Here is a 14,312-nt window from a genome sequence, read left to right on the forward strand (position 1 = left end):
TTAATTAATGTTATAATATATATATGTATATATATATATATATATATTTATTTATAGTGTATATTTAAATACAATATTTTAGAATTGCTCTACATAATATTTTGTTTATGTGAAATACAAACGTAGACTTAATTGATAAACGTAAATTTCTAGCTATACACAAACATGATTAAAAATTGTCACAAATTCAATTCAAAAACGGAACGACACATGGAAAACTCAAAAGCAGCCGTTTCTAACTAAGTAGTCAAACTAAAAGTAGTTGAATAAACTAAATATGTTTGCATATGCACTATGCAATACAAGACATGTATAATATATATGTATGTGTGTGTTTATTATAAAAAAATAGCGTTTATAACTTTTGGGATCGCACGGAAGCGCTCAAAAATTTATACATAATCAATAGATCAATAGATAGATAATAGTTTAGCAGGAGGAGAGGAGTATGTATGTAGTACAAAAAAATGTTATGGGTTTGTAAAACTTAGTTGTACCAGTAGCACAGATTACAGATCATTATCATATACATATAGATAAATACTAGAGACCTACTTAGCAAAAATTACACATACACACAACATATATACATATATGTATAGTTTCTTTATGTGTATGTACATATCAATTTTCCTTTGTGTGTGTTATATACATTATGAAATTGTATCCTTTCTTCTTATTCTTCTTCTTTTTAACAACAAATTGTGGCTCTTAATATCACTTTTTTGTTTTGTTTTGTTTTTGTTTTCGTGGGGGGAGTGGCGGGGATTTGTTACGCATAGTTTTTATGGCCTCTTTCAATATTGTTTTGATATTTGAAAAAACAGAAACAAACTATTGCATTGCACAAAATGTATTTTGTTTTTTTTTTTGTTTTTTTTTTTTTGATTTATCAGTTTATAGTCTTTGAATTTCGATCTTTAACTGGTTTTTACTTTTTTTGATGTGATTTGATTTGTTTTCTTTTGATATTTTCGTTGCTAGAGACTACTTATGGACTAACTATAGTTTAATTTGTATTTTAAATTAATTTCAAATTAATTTAAAATAAGTCTAAATTTTATACAATAATTACAAGCAAATATTAAGGGCTTGGTGGTGGTGGTGGTGATGAGGAAGGGAGGGAGGAAGGGGTGGGAAGGATACTAACACTTTAATCTCGTAGCAAGATTGCAGTCAAATGCTGCTGCTTAAAATTTAACATCACGCAGTGGAAAACAATAAACTATCGAAAGTATTTTTGTGGCCTGTACTGTGCTGCTTCTCTGCTAGTCCACATCCTTCTTCTCAATTTTCAAATCAAATTTCGCCACCAATTCCTCAGGTGTGTGTCTGTAAGAAGAAAATCGAATAAATAAATTAGTAAACTAAGTTAACAATATGAAAAGATCTTAGAAAATAGATTTGATTGGCGGAAATTGAACTTTAGTAATGAAACATTTGAACATTTTCTTTGATATTTTAGCTTACGATTAAGTATTTTTTCAACTTACCCCACTAGATTCTGCAGATCACAGACAAAACGATAGACATAGCGCTTGCCCGCCGTCTTGTGTATGATATTTTTGTCATAATAGTAACGCAGACCCCGACTTAGTTTCTCATAGTTCATTTTGGGTTTATTTTTGCGTATGCCCCAGCGACGTGCCACCTGTTGAGTAGATTGTTGGTTAGTTAACAAGTAACCAAAGACAATGGTCTATTTGATAAGCTTACCTCATCGGGATCGGTGAGTTTGAATTCCCAGCCATCGCCCGTCCATGATATGAAACTTTGGCACGTCTTGTCCAGCAATAATTCGAGCAGGAATTGCCACAACTGTATGGGTCCGGAGCCCGTGAAACAGGGCACTCCCCCTTGGGTGGTATAGCCACCCAGTAGGGATTTGTCCAGACCCAGATAAGCAGCTGGATGCTGATGGGCATGGGCACCCCATTGATCCATGGCCGAGGCCTGGGCGCTCATCTGTTGAAACTGCGGTGCATCGTATGGCGTGAACTCGGATGGATAGCTATCATGGAATCGATTGCGTCCATAGGAGCCATAGAACTCGGAACTGCCGTCCATGTAGCTGTTGCTATTGGTGCTGCCACTACCGTTTCCTGCACTCGATGCCTGACTCTGATGCTCCTGACCTCCGGACATTGTGCTATGATAGTCGCTATCGTCATTGGCACTGCCACTGCCCGGATTACCTCCGCTGCCTCCGCTGTAGTGTCCGGCTGCTGCTGCAGCTGCCAAATGTGCGGGCAGGCCGTAACTACTGAGATCGGTGGGATCGTTTTGGTTATTTGGACCATTGTAGGCGGTATTACCGCTTACATTACCATTCCCGGTATTCTGTGTACCGGTGCCTGGTTCTTCTTTAAGCTGATGATGGTAAATTGCTGCCATTGCAGCCATATAGTTAATGTTGTTGTTGTTGTTATTATTATTATTATTATTGTTGTTGTTATTGTTGCTGTTGCTGTTGGTATTGCTGCCCGTATTTGCATGGCTATTGTTGCTGTTGCTGCTGCTACTGTTGGCATTGTTACTGCTGTTGTTGTTGTTGTTGCTGCTGCTGCTGCTGGTGCTGGTGTTGTTGTTATCGCCGGTATTTGATTGCTGTTGGACAACTGGCGGCAACATAGAGTTATTATTGTTGCTACTACCATTAACATTCTGCTGCGGTGGCGGGCTGTGGTTACTACGATCATGTGCATTGCTGCTATAGCCTGAAGAGATAACAAAAAAATAGGTAAAGACAAGAAATTAATACACACAATTGACAATTAAATTTTAATTCATTTGAGGTAAATTTTAGCGATTTTTATAATCCTTTAATAGCCTAAGATACTTGTATTTTAATATCTAACTAAAAAATTGGTTAGTCTTTTCTTGTTATAGATAAAATAATATTCAAACTAGTCACTCGGTTTAATTTTCCAATGAAAAATATTATTGAGATGATGTAGTATATAAAGAGCAAACTAATTGAAAGCTAATCAAATATATATTAATATTAAAATTCATTTATAATAATTAATTTACATAAGGAAAAAGTCCAGAAAAGTATTTAAAATGAAATTGAAACGAGTCATAGAGAAAAATGTATTTGAAAATTTATTTATCATGATGAAGTTTCAAAAAGTATTTGAAAATATCAAATTTTATAAACTTATTCTTAATGATTTGGTAGTTTTTGGCTAAATTTTTTTAAAATTAACAAACAAAAAGTTTCAAATTAATGTTATTATAAATTGAATGTGAATTTTGTAAACAATTCAATTTTTTAATAATTGACATATTAGTAATTTGGCACTGAAAATTTGTCAATACAATTGAATCGCTTCATCTCTTAAATATTATTGGGGCGTTTCTCTCCAACTCACACACACTCAAACACACACACACACAGTGAAAAGCAATGGTGTGAAGCAGTTCGAAAACCAATCAAAATCACAGCTCATACCAATACCAAAAAGAGCAAAAGACAAATACAGATACAAATATAAAACTCACAGATACACACGCACACACACAGAGAGACATGTGTGTGTGTACAACCTCCCCAATCTAATGGTCTGCGGCCACATTAAAAGCAAATACAATGAAAACTTCACACATTTCGAGAGACGGGCAAAAGTATCTGTGGGATACAAAAACCTGTTGAAATACTCAAACACACACACACACACGTAAACATATATACACATGCGCAGTTGCAGCTGACTTGCTCTCACACACACATGTATGGGAATCTTTTTTGTTCGCTCACTTTTAGAGAAGAAGAAAAAGCTTTTAGCGCTTCCCATTCGCTCGGGCCAACGATAGACGGTATTGCGCAGATACAGATACAATGAGATAGAGATACATTGGCGACCTACAGTTGGCTGGCAAGAGAGTTAGACCGGACTGATGATTTGTATTTTGTGTGAGATGATCCCCTCCTACACACACACACACACACAAACACACAACACCAAGTTGCAGCAGCTTAACTCATCTTTATGTCTATCTGCAGATACGTTTTAAAATATATGTATCTGACAGCAGCAAATAAAGTATTTAATTGTTACTCCCCCTTGGCCATTTCAACGCATCATCTACCCATCCATCCATCCATCCATCCATCCATCCATCCATTCGTTCATCCCCCTTGCCAACCGTGTCAACTTGTTGCGTGTTTGCCTGTTTGCTGTTGTTTGCCTGTCGCCCAAACACTTAAAAACGAATTACAATTTAATTATGCCACCGCATCTTTTTCTGAGCTGCTCTTTTTTCACACTTCAGCAATTGTAATTAAAATTTCTATTGCTTGATGTTGGTAAATATTTGCTGACCTGTAGCCGTACCTGAACTAAAGAAGTTGACATCCGAATCTGTGTAATAGGCATTGGAGGTTGTGTGGTTGTTGCTTGTTGCGGATGATGTTGCTCCTGCTGCTGCTACAACTGTTGCTGTTGTTGCTGTTGCTGCCGCTGCTGCTGCTGCTGCTGCTGATGCCACAGATGTTGCCGATGTTGCCGAGTTTGGGGATGTTGAGAAATCAGCACCAGTAAAGGGTATCATATCATTGAAATAACCAAGTCCCAAGGATGCAGCCGTTGTACTATTCAGAGCACCAGCTAAATTGCTGCTGCCAAAACTTTGCGATGAATTGCTTGATGATGAGGTACTAGAACTAGAACCAGATGAGGCTGTATTACTGCCAGTACTGCCGCCGGAAAGACGATGTTGCTGCTGTTGTTGATTGGCTGAGCCATAAAGTTGTTGTTGTTGCTGCTGTTGTAGGTGATTATGTTGCTGCTGTTGCAAATGCAGATGTTGTTGCTGCTGCTGCTGCTGATGATGATGCTGTAAGTGCTGCTGATGTTGCTCATGCTGCTGCTGCTGTTGCTGTTGCTGCTGATGAAGTTGATGAGCATGAGCCTGAGCATGATGATGAGAATGATGATGATGATGATGCTGAGCCTGATGATGATGTTGTGCCAAATGATAGCTAGGATAATTCTCATAGCTTTGTAGTACCATATTTGTGGCCTCTTTATAATTATTGTAATCAATTGCCCCCTGACAATTGTTATTAATAAAAAGTTGCTGTTGCTGTTGCTGCAGCTGTTGTTGTTGCTGTTGTTGCTGCTGTATTAGTTTGCTATTCACTGCGTCTTCCTTGTCGCTGACCAAATTATTTGCGGCACTGATTATGGTGGCATTTACTGAGAACGCAGAGGGCGGCATTTCTTCGTTTCGTTTTCAAATTGATCAATACTCAAAAACAACGGAAATTGTAAAATATAAATGCACGTCGTCATTGACTTGTATTATGCTGATCATTCATTTCATTCAAAAATCTCATCAAAATCAATTCTGCGGGATTTGAACTGTCAAAATTGAACTGGACAATTGACAATCTAGTTGGCGTTGGAGTTGGAGTTGGATTTTGGTTATTGTTAGAGGATCTCCTCTCCTCTATTATGCTGGTGGTACTTGCAGTTGTATTAAAATTGATTTTCTTTTACGTTTTTATTTCTTTCTCTTTTATTTTTTTTTGTTTTGTCATTTGGGGGGGCGAAATTTAATTTTTGCACTTAATTTCGTTGTAGATTTTGGTTTGTCGTTTGAGTGGTTAAGGGAATGCGGGTTCTGATTGTAGTTGCTTCACATACATTTCTGTTGTATGATTGATAAGTTTATGTGGGTGTTGAGCACTTTATTTAGTTGTTTTTTTTTTGTTTTTGTATACCAACTAAAAATAACTTAAACTTTTTATCACTTAACACTTGTAGATGTTGAATTTTTTAACTTTGTTATTTATATCAAGAAATTTTCAAAATAATTTACAATTTTTTTCACACTCAATTTGTTTTCATTAATTTGAAGCCAAGTGTAAATCTCTCAATTGTTGATACACACACAAACACACGCACATTCACTTTGCAATTCAATTTTATTCAATGAGTATTCGAATATCACTTGTTGTTTGAATTTATTTACTTTTAATAGCAACAAATAATGCAGCACAGCTTCAATGCCAAAATGTTTTTAATCTTTGTGCTTGGACATTTATCGCTTATTTTGCGACTTATTTATATTATTTTTGTTGTTGCTTGTGCTTGATTTAATTTGTGTTTATCGCAACTAAAAGATTCCTTGCTTTGTACACTGTGGCGTATAAGTAATATTCTTATATTTTTGTATGTATGTACATATGTGCATATGTAATTTCCCACTGATCGAGCGCGAGCGAACCGTGTATGAGCGAGCGTTCTGCTACCTTCGACATCCGTTTAAGAACTGAAGTTACTCTGAAGTTGCGCCTCGTGTTGTTGGCTGTATCTGTATCTCAGAGTCGGCATTTCATTCGTTTCTCGCTTGACTCGCCCCTGTATCTATGTGTGTGTGAGAGTGAGTGAGCGTCCGCATGTGTTGGTGTGTGGGAGCATTTGGCGTTCGTGTGTGTCTGTACGTTCGGCTTTTTGGCTTCGTCTTTTTCGGGCTGCTAAATTGTAATACACATACTAATGTGCCAATGGCAATAATAATAATCAAGCAAAGAATCGTATACGAAAAAATACTTTCACAGGGTGTTCACATTAAAAATTTATACATGTATACATACACAAGCATATATCCACCCATATACATATATATATATATTTATATTTATCTATAGCTTTTGTTTTTAGTTTGGCATTTCTAGCAACTTGTTGATTGTTATTTAATTTAAATGTTTTTTTTTTTATTTTGTGTGGTACAGTTGCCTTTCAAATTAGCTTTTCGAGATCATTAACAACCCCACACACACACACACACACACACACACGCACCTCCCCCGCATACAATCCCCATCCCATTCGCCCCCCCCTTCAGTCAAGTCTTAAAATGGTCTCTCTTTACTAGCATGTGGGCAGCGGCAGTCATCAACATTTTTCCCATTTGATGATGGCCAACAGAAATATCACTTATACATAGAGAACGAGACAAAGTGGGATTGGTTGGCGTCTTTATATACACACATATATGTAGGTATATGGTATATGGCGGATGAGATCATGCCAAAAACCCAACAGAAGAAAAAACCTCATCTAAACTTAACTATTCATGAAAATAGTAAAGAACTGAACGTGTGTCTTTAAGATTTTGTGGATCTGCCATTTTTATTTATTTATTTTTTTGTTGACTTTATGTAATTAATTTGTGTGTTTTTTGTTGTTGTTTTCATTTTATTTGATTTGCGAATTGAAAAAAAAATGGTGGCCAAACGTGTTGTACTGAATTCTAGCTACGTGGCTGAAGGCAAAGACACGTTTCGCTGATTTGGTTATTAAGCATTACTGGGTAATGGATTATCATTACCACCTACAACCACTAAACCTCCCCGTACACTTACACACACACACACACACGCTTAATGTTGGCTATAACAAGTTGACCAGTTGTTATCAGTTTTGTTAATACTGCTTATTGATTTAGTTTGCTTGATAAGAAGAAAAACAACAACCATTGCAAAATGCAATGGCCTTAAATGTTAAAAAACGAAACAAATTCCAAGACAAATCGCTCAAGTATTTCCTGGAAAATTCATTTCTTTACTTACTTTGTATCTCACTCTATGAGTGTGTGTGTGTGTGTTTGGGTATCTTGCTGATAAGGCATAAAAAACCTTTTTGCCAATTTAACGGCATAAATGCAACAAAAATACTTACAGACAAAATATATACATATATAGACTGTTTATGTGTACGTACTTGTTGTCAAAATGTTAACAATTATTTATGCTATGCTGGTCAAGCATATTTAACAGCTGTTGACCAATTTTGGTTGTACTGGCAAATGAACTTTAACCATAAAAAGGATTGCGGGATTTATTTTTGTTTTTTTTTTGGCCACTTAAAAATTCAGGTAGCACACGCCAGTGCTGCCTCCAGCCCCCCACAGTCCCCTCCCCTCCACGCAACAAACTAGTAACTTAAATAAAAATATATATTTTTGACAAAGAACACAATAGAAGGTACAAACGGAAATACGAAAAAAATAAAAAAATAAAATAAAGTGAAGAGAGGAGACTAACAACAACAGCAACAAACAGGCAATGACAGCAGCTGGGCCCTGGGGCAACAACAAGAACAAAAAAAATACAAGACACCGAAAAAACAAGTAAAGGCTAGAGCGAGATAGATGATGCGCCTCATCGCTTACGACCATTTCCGGTTGAAGCACGTGCGCGTATTGAAGAGGAACCGTAGAAAGAAGCAGAGGACCGGAGCCACCACCACCACCACCGAAAATTATTGAAAGCACCGAATAACCAATCACAAACTCATAAAAACCTGGTGACACAACACAACGCCGATCTCTCTCTTGAAAAGGAAAAAGATCCTCTAACTACTACTTGCCCAAAACGTACACGTAACTTGCCATAAGATGGAGGGAGGTTAAGGAGGGAGGCGGTTCTGGGCTGGGGCGAGATGTATGTATGTATGAAGGGTTAACATAATAATTATATTTGCCTCAGATGAATACCAAATGGCAAGAAAGGGGTGTAAGCCGAGGCACAGAAGTAGAAGGAGGGGCGGGCGGGCAGCAACACAGAACAACATAATGGCAATGGAAATCTTATGGTGTGTGCCAACGATTTCGTTTGAATTTCAATTAAAAACTTGTTTTAAACAGACAAAAGGATTACAGGATTCATTTTGCCATAAAGAGTCTACGAAAGAAGAGAGTATGGGAGGAGTTGCAGGAAGCGCCTCCAGAAGACGCTAAGGAACAGCTGTTCAGAATTGAACAAATAGCTTAAGGTAAGGTAAGGTAAGGTAAAAGGAAGGGCACTCGCTGACACTTGAGCCATTGAGCATTGAATTGATATCAAATGGAGAAGCGCAGGATTTGTTGCACGTGTGCGCGAAATGCACACTCTCTAGGAAACCCAAAGAAATCACAGAGAATCACAGGAGAAATGGAAGACACACCACACCGATCTATAGAATGCAGTGAGAAGAAGCATTTCCGCTCGGAAACTATGTGCATACACTTGGAAAAAAAAGGAACAAATCAGAGTCTAAATTGTTATACGAAATGAAATTGCATCAAGTTACACATAATTCATTTTAATGCCAAAAACTCTTTTGTTAATATAATAACCATAACACATCAATTCAAAAAATCCATATAGAATATATGTAGGTTTAATTTCTTCAAGTGTAGACAAGGTTAACTACAACCATCTCTTTCCTTTGGGTTCTTCACTAATGTAAATCGGATGTCAATGCAGCGCGTGAGGCATATAAATTATGATGGGGTAACAGAGTGAGATAGAGACAGGAAAACACCAGAAAGAGACAGACAGAGGGAGAGTTAGTGAGTGAATGAGAAAGAGTGTGGCAAACGAACCTGTTAGAAGAAGTCAAAGCTAAATAAATAAATAAACTGTTAGTCTGCAAAACGGAAGGAAATCGTAAACACAAGCCAACTATATAGTGGTAGTAGTTGTAGTTGAGATGTTTTGACACGCATACTATCATAATTACAGTTGCAGCAGCGCCCCAACTCCCCCCCTCCTCTGCACCATCGCCTCCTACCCAGCACCACCTGCAGACGGTAGTGAATATACCCCGCCCATTAGAGACACTAACTACCTCCTGCTTCTGCCATACCCACGATGATTCCCATTCCCATTCCCATAGACACCTGTTGAAGCTGCTGTTTCCGTGCACTAGAATAATATCAATTTTCTATGTAAACCGAGGCTGGGCAAAAAACGATGCGATTCAGACAGGATTCAGTGGATGTACCTGCAGCATTTCATTTCGCTTCATCGCTTCAGTTTTTCCTCATTTTTTTTTCTTTTTTAATAACAAAATAAACAGATGCATCAGCAACTAAAGATATGCTTTGATTGTGTGTTAGACTTGTAAACAACAAATAATAACAACAACAACAACAACAACAACTTATGTATGTATACTATCTCGCTCACACACTTTGTGGATGCGTTTCACAGCTCCTTTTTCTAGAGCGGAAATGAAACCAGATACTTTGATAGCAAAACGCAATGTGTAGTGCAGTGGCAAGACATCAGGAGGTGCCTCTGATGAGGCAAGAGAGAAAGAAACTTAGGGAAATAAAAGAGGCAGAAAGGGATGGAGAGAGAGAGAGATGCTAAATGAGGATGAGAAATATTGTTCTATGATCTTCAGATAGCGATTACTTGCTGAATCTTGATTAAAATGTTGGCAAAATGATATTGATCTTGTTATTTGGAGTGGCCACTACAAATGGCATTGATCCTCTGGATGAAACAGATCACTATGAGAGATGACAATCAACTAAGAAAACTGAGAAGCAAACGAGCAAACGATGATCTTCCATTATGATCAGCAAAGATATAGGCCAATCATATAGGAAATGAATGAAAATTTTAGATTCCAACAGATAACAATTAATCGATTCTCTCGATCAGAGAGGAGAGAAAGCAATATGTGACTCTGACTCTGACTTTGTCTGGCTTTCTTCCTTGTTTTTATGTGTGCCAGTTGTTGGTTTTTTTCTTCTTGTTCTTTTAAAGGTCAGACAGTTGGTCAAAATTTCAGTGAGTGACTCGCTAAATGGCTCATTTATAGCTGTTTCCCACTGAGACACAGTGAGAGACAGAGACAAAGAGAGAGAGAGAGAGAGAGAGAGTAAGTGAGGGAGGGAGACTAAGCATAATGTGGCATGCGGTCACTAGCAACAGCAACTACCGCAAAGCACAAACGAATGAACATGAACCCTGGAAACTCTCTGGGCAGGCGAGTCTGTCAGAGAATTGTGCACCTGTCCGACTCGACATCACCATGACTACATTACACACACACACAACAACAACAACAACACTATGCGTCGACCGTTTTGAACATGTGTGTGCCCTGGCCCAGAGACAGAGCGACAGAGAGAGGGAGAGATTGACTGCTACCCCATGGACAACTGTTGTGCCTGAGTTTGCGCTTTTTTTTCCACTATAATTCATTGCCAGATTGTGTGCCGCACACACACACCAACACACACACACTCGCTCTCTCAGATGCTTGCATCGCCCACATATTTCCCAATTCTGTTGTGTGTGTTCCGAGTGTGAGAAACTGCAGGCAGTCCGTCATTCGTTTCTTCCTTCTTCCTTATTCCTAGTTTCTTTTTTTCTCTTTCTTTCTTAGCCCCCTCCCTGACCCATCGCATATGGATAAAACAAGATGCAGTCAGGCGATATAGTGGAATATTAGAATTGACTAGGCCACGCGGGCTACCTGCCTGGCCACTTTCGGCTTGCCTAATTTACTTGCGCCGACGCATTGTCCTTATCCTCATCCTTCAAGTCCTCGGGGCAGCACTTGTTGTTGTTGTTGCTGGTGTAGTTCATTCATAAATCTGAAATCTCAACCACTTTGCACACACACACAAAAGGCATTGAACTGAAATGTTCTTAAATGGTCTCTTGGGCCTTATTCTTTGGATTTCAAGGTGCATCGATACGGAACTAAAGGAAGTAAATTACCGGATGTTGTTTTCTCATTTGCTTGTTGTTCTTTTTTTTTTTCATTCTCATATTCTTTCTCATTGATTTACCGAAATGTCCTGCGGCTCTTGTGTATTTCATTCTTAACCTTGCTCATTTTTGCAGTTTCGCTTGAAATGCCCGAAAAACCTTTTTCCCCTTTGTTTTGGCAATCCACCCATACCCATACCCATATCTATACCCTTACCAATGCAATCGATGTATATGCTAACGTATTCTATTCCTATCGTATTCCATAGTTTACCTTAACCGGTAATAATTGCATTTGGTAACTCATTAATTGTCCTATATGCAATGACTTTTTAATAGCCAACAACAAAATGAACAACTTGTACAAACTTTTCCCACGCCTGCCACCAGAGTAGACACAGACACAGACACAGAGATAGAAGGAGACAGGGAGGGAGATATCAACAGAGAGACAGTGATCTGATCATAAATACATACATATTTGTTTATGTTTTTTTTTTTGATAAATTACACGACAAATGTGTACGTACATAGAAGGGCCAAACTAACTCAAGGTTACGGCTCATTGCTCGCCAATGTTGCATCAAGTCCTGGGCCAAGGACAACGTAACAATTTGGTATCTAGCGTGGGAGACGAGGACGAGGGTTGTAAAATTTCGCGTTTTACATTGTTTGAGATCTCTTTTATTTTAAATTTGATAAAAATTTCAAAAGGAAGTAAGAAAATAATAAACGTTCAGAGTATTTGATTTCGGTAATTGGGATATTTCGATAATTTTTAAGTATTTACTGAAGCATATTTTGGGGGAGATTATTGGCAAAATTTGCTATTCTTTATAAACTTTTTTTTATACTCCTGTACACATAGTTTTTGTAATTTTTAAAAATGTAAAAAAAAGAGTCGGAATTGCTTTAAGTGTCCAGAACATTGATAAAACTACGGGGGAGGAAATTATGTAAATTTTCTTTCCCAATGATGTTAAAGAGGTAGTTTAACTGCTAAAATTTCAGTAGCCCAGACAGATTTTCTCCCTTTAAACTTTATCTGGATCCGCCATTGGCCTATCCGGCCCTGAATATAATTCAGAGAAATTGCTTTAAATAATATTGCAACCATATTTTTTATTTTTCGTTTCAACCTTAAACTGGCACATGTTAATTGATACATTGTCAGTTCTCTTTAAATATTTGTGTTCAGAATAAATGATTCATAAATTGAGAAATGAAATACTTCATTAATGGGAGTTTCCAGTCTAAAAGCCCGAATTTCAATGAAATAGTAAGTAAGCCGACTTCGTTATACCTTTAAAAAGAATTGAATAATTTTTTTGAAAAATAACTAAAATAATCATTTTGAGTTGATAATGGTTTTATCTCTTTAAGAGATTATGACCAGATTAATATGTTTGAGTCTGAAGATTTGAGAACTGTCATTGTAAAAATGTTTTGGCAAGTTCTACGTTCAGAAAACTGATTCTCAAAGGTTCCTACGTATTTTTCTTCCAGTAAAACGCCAAAAAAATTAAACATTTCAAATTTGTAAAACTACTAAACCCGTAAACCAATTTCCTGCCATAATGACTTCTGTTTTACCGAAAGAAAAAGCGACACTTGAGTTTGATAAGATCCCGTCTAAGCAGCACGAAGCAAATATATAAATTTTTATACTGAATCATAAACAAATCGAATCTCTCCTTAATCATTCAGTTGCAGATACTTTTGTTATCTTTATAAGTAATACGCTAATTTGTTGGGCCCCTTAATGAAATGCGTGGGGGGGGAGGGAGAATAACTTTTAGTTACATCCTGATGCTATATAAACAAAATAAAACATGGCAATGGGCCAAAGGTAAATATCAGAGGCAACAACAACAACTATAGAATACAAAATATATCAACAAATCAGCTGCGCAAGCGCACAGATCAAAAGGCAAAGTGCCGACAACTCAAAAACTCCAACAGGGAGACAGAGAGAGAAAGAGTGAGAGAGAGATAGAGAGTGAGCCACATGATGAAGGAGGAGAAGACCAACACAATAGGTGGGGACGGCCACTTAAAAGTAAAGAAGAGGAGAACAACTACAACAACAACGAAATGGCACAAAAAATTAAACCTAAAACAAGCTGAAAATTCAAATTTATTTACACTTTGACGCATTTAAAACAAAGAGAGCGAGAAACAACAACAACAACAACAACAAACAACTCAACAAAAGCCACCAAAAAGTAAAACAAAAAAAAAAGACCAGAAAAAAAGGCAAAACAACCAAATGTAGACAAATAAATGACACAAAAGCCATAGCCAAAGCCAGCGAACGATGTGAAAATTAAATGAAAATGAAAGAGAGAGGGGCAAAAGACAAAGGGAAAGCGGGGTTACAGAGACAGAGAAATAAAAATAGGTAACCAGCAAGGGCGGACCTGGCTGATAAAAATCAGGCAAAAAAGACGAGAGAAATAACAAAACTAAAGCGACTTTTGCACAGAATTTACGAGGCAGCGGCCCAAATTGCATTAGCTTTCGAAATGAGAATTTTCCCACGTTCCCACACACACACACACACACATCAGAAGAGAGAGAGTTGGGGGGAGAGAGATCGAGTGCTACTCAGGTGGTTAGCTACAAATTATAGCATTTTATAGACGCACTGACGCAATTTTGCCAAGGACCAAAGGCCGCTGCAGGTCCTTTTACACGTATGTTGCTGTTGCTGCTGCTGCTGCTGCTGCTGTTGCTGCTGCTGGTGGTGGTTGGTTTCCCAAACCTTTGATAGCAATCAAATGTTGCACTTGCCACAGGCACTGCT

At 37.6% G+C, this 14,312-nt stretch overlaps 1 protein-coding gene across 4 annotated transcripts in view; it reads right to left on the reverse strand.

Annotated features, from left to right (window-relative positions):
• Window positions 1-643: 643 nt before the first annotated feature.
• The window catches only part of LOC6648163 (ETS-like protein pointed), a 72,379-nt gene continuing 58,710 nt past the window's right edge, over window positions 644-14,312 (reverse strand). For 3 of the 4 annotated variants that reach the window (XM_047013301.1, XM_023178727.2, XM_002070750.4), the window contains 3 exons: window positions 1,717-2,717; window positions 1,494-1,651; window positions 644-1,332 (listed from right to left, as the gene is read on the reverse strand). In XM_047013301.1, the coding sequence (XP_046869257.1) occupies window positions 1,269-1,332; window positions 1,494-1,651; window positions 1,717-2,717 (1,223 nt within the window). In that variant the 3' untranslated portion in view covers window positions 644-1,268. Of the gene's footprint in view, window positions 1,333-1,493; window positions 1,652-1,716; window positions 2,718-4,337; window positions 4,383-4,532; window positions 5,516-14,312 lie in introns of those variants that run through there. The other variant, XM_023178728.2, reaches the window with a different exon arrangement.

This window comes from Drosophila willistoni, chromosome 3R (genome assembly GCF_018902025.1).
Source record: "Drosophila willistoni isolate 14030-0811.24 chromosome 3R, UCI_dwil_1.1, whole genome shotgun sequence".
Taxonomy (NCBI): Eukaryota; Metazoa; Arthropoda; class Insecta; order Diptera; family Drosophilidae; genus Drosophila; species Drosophila willistoni.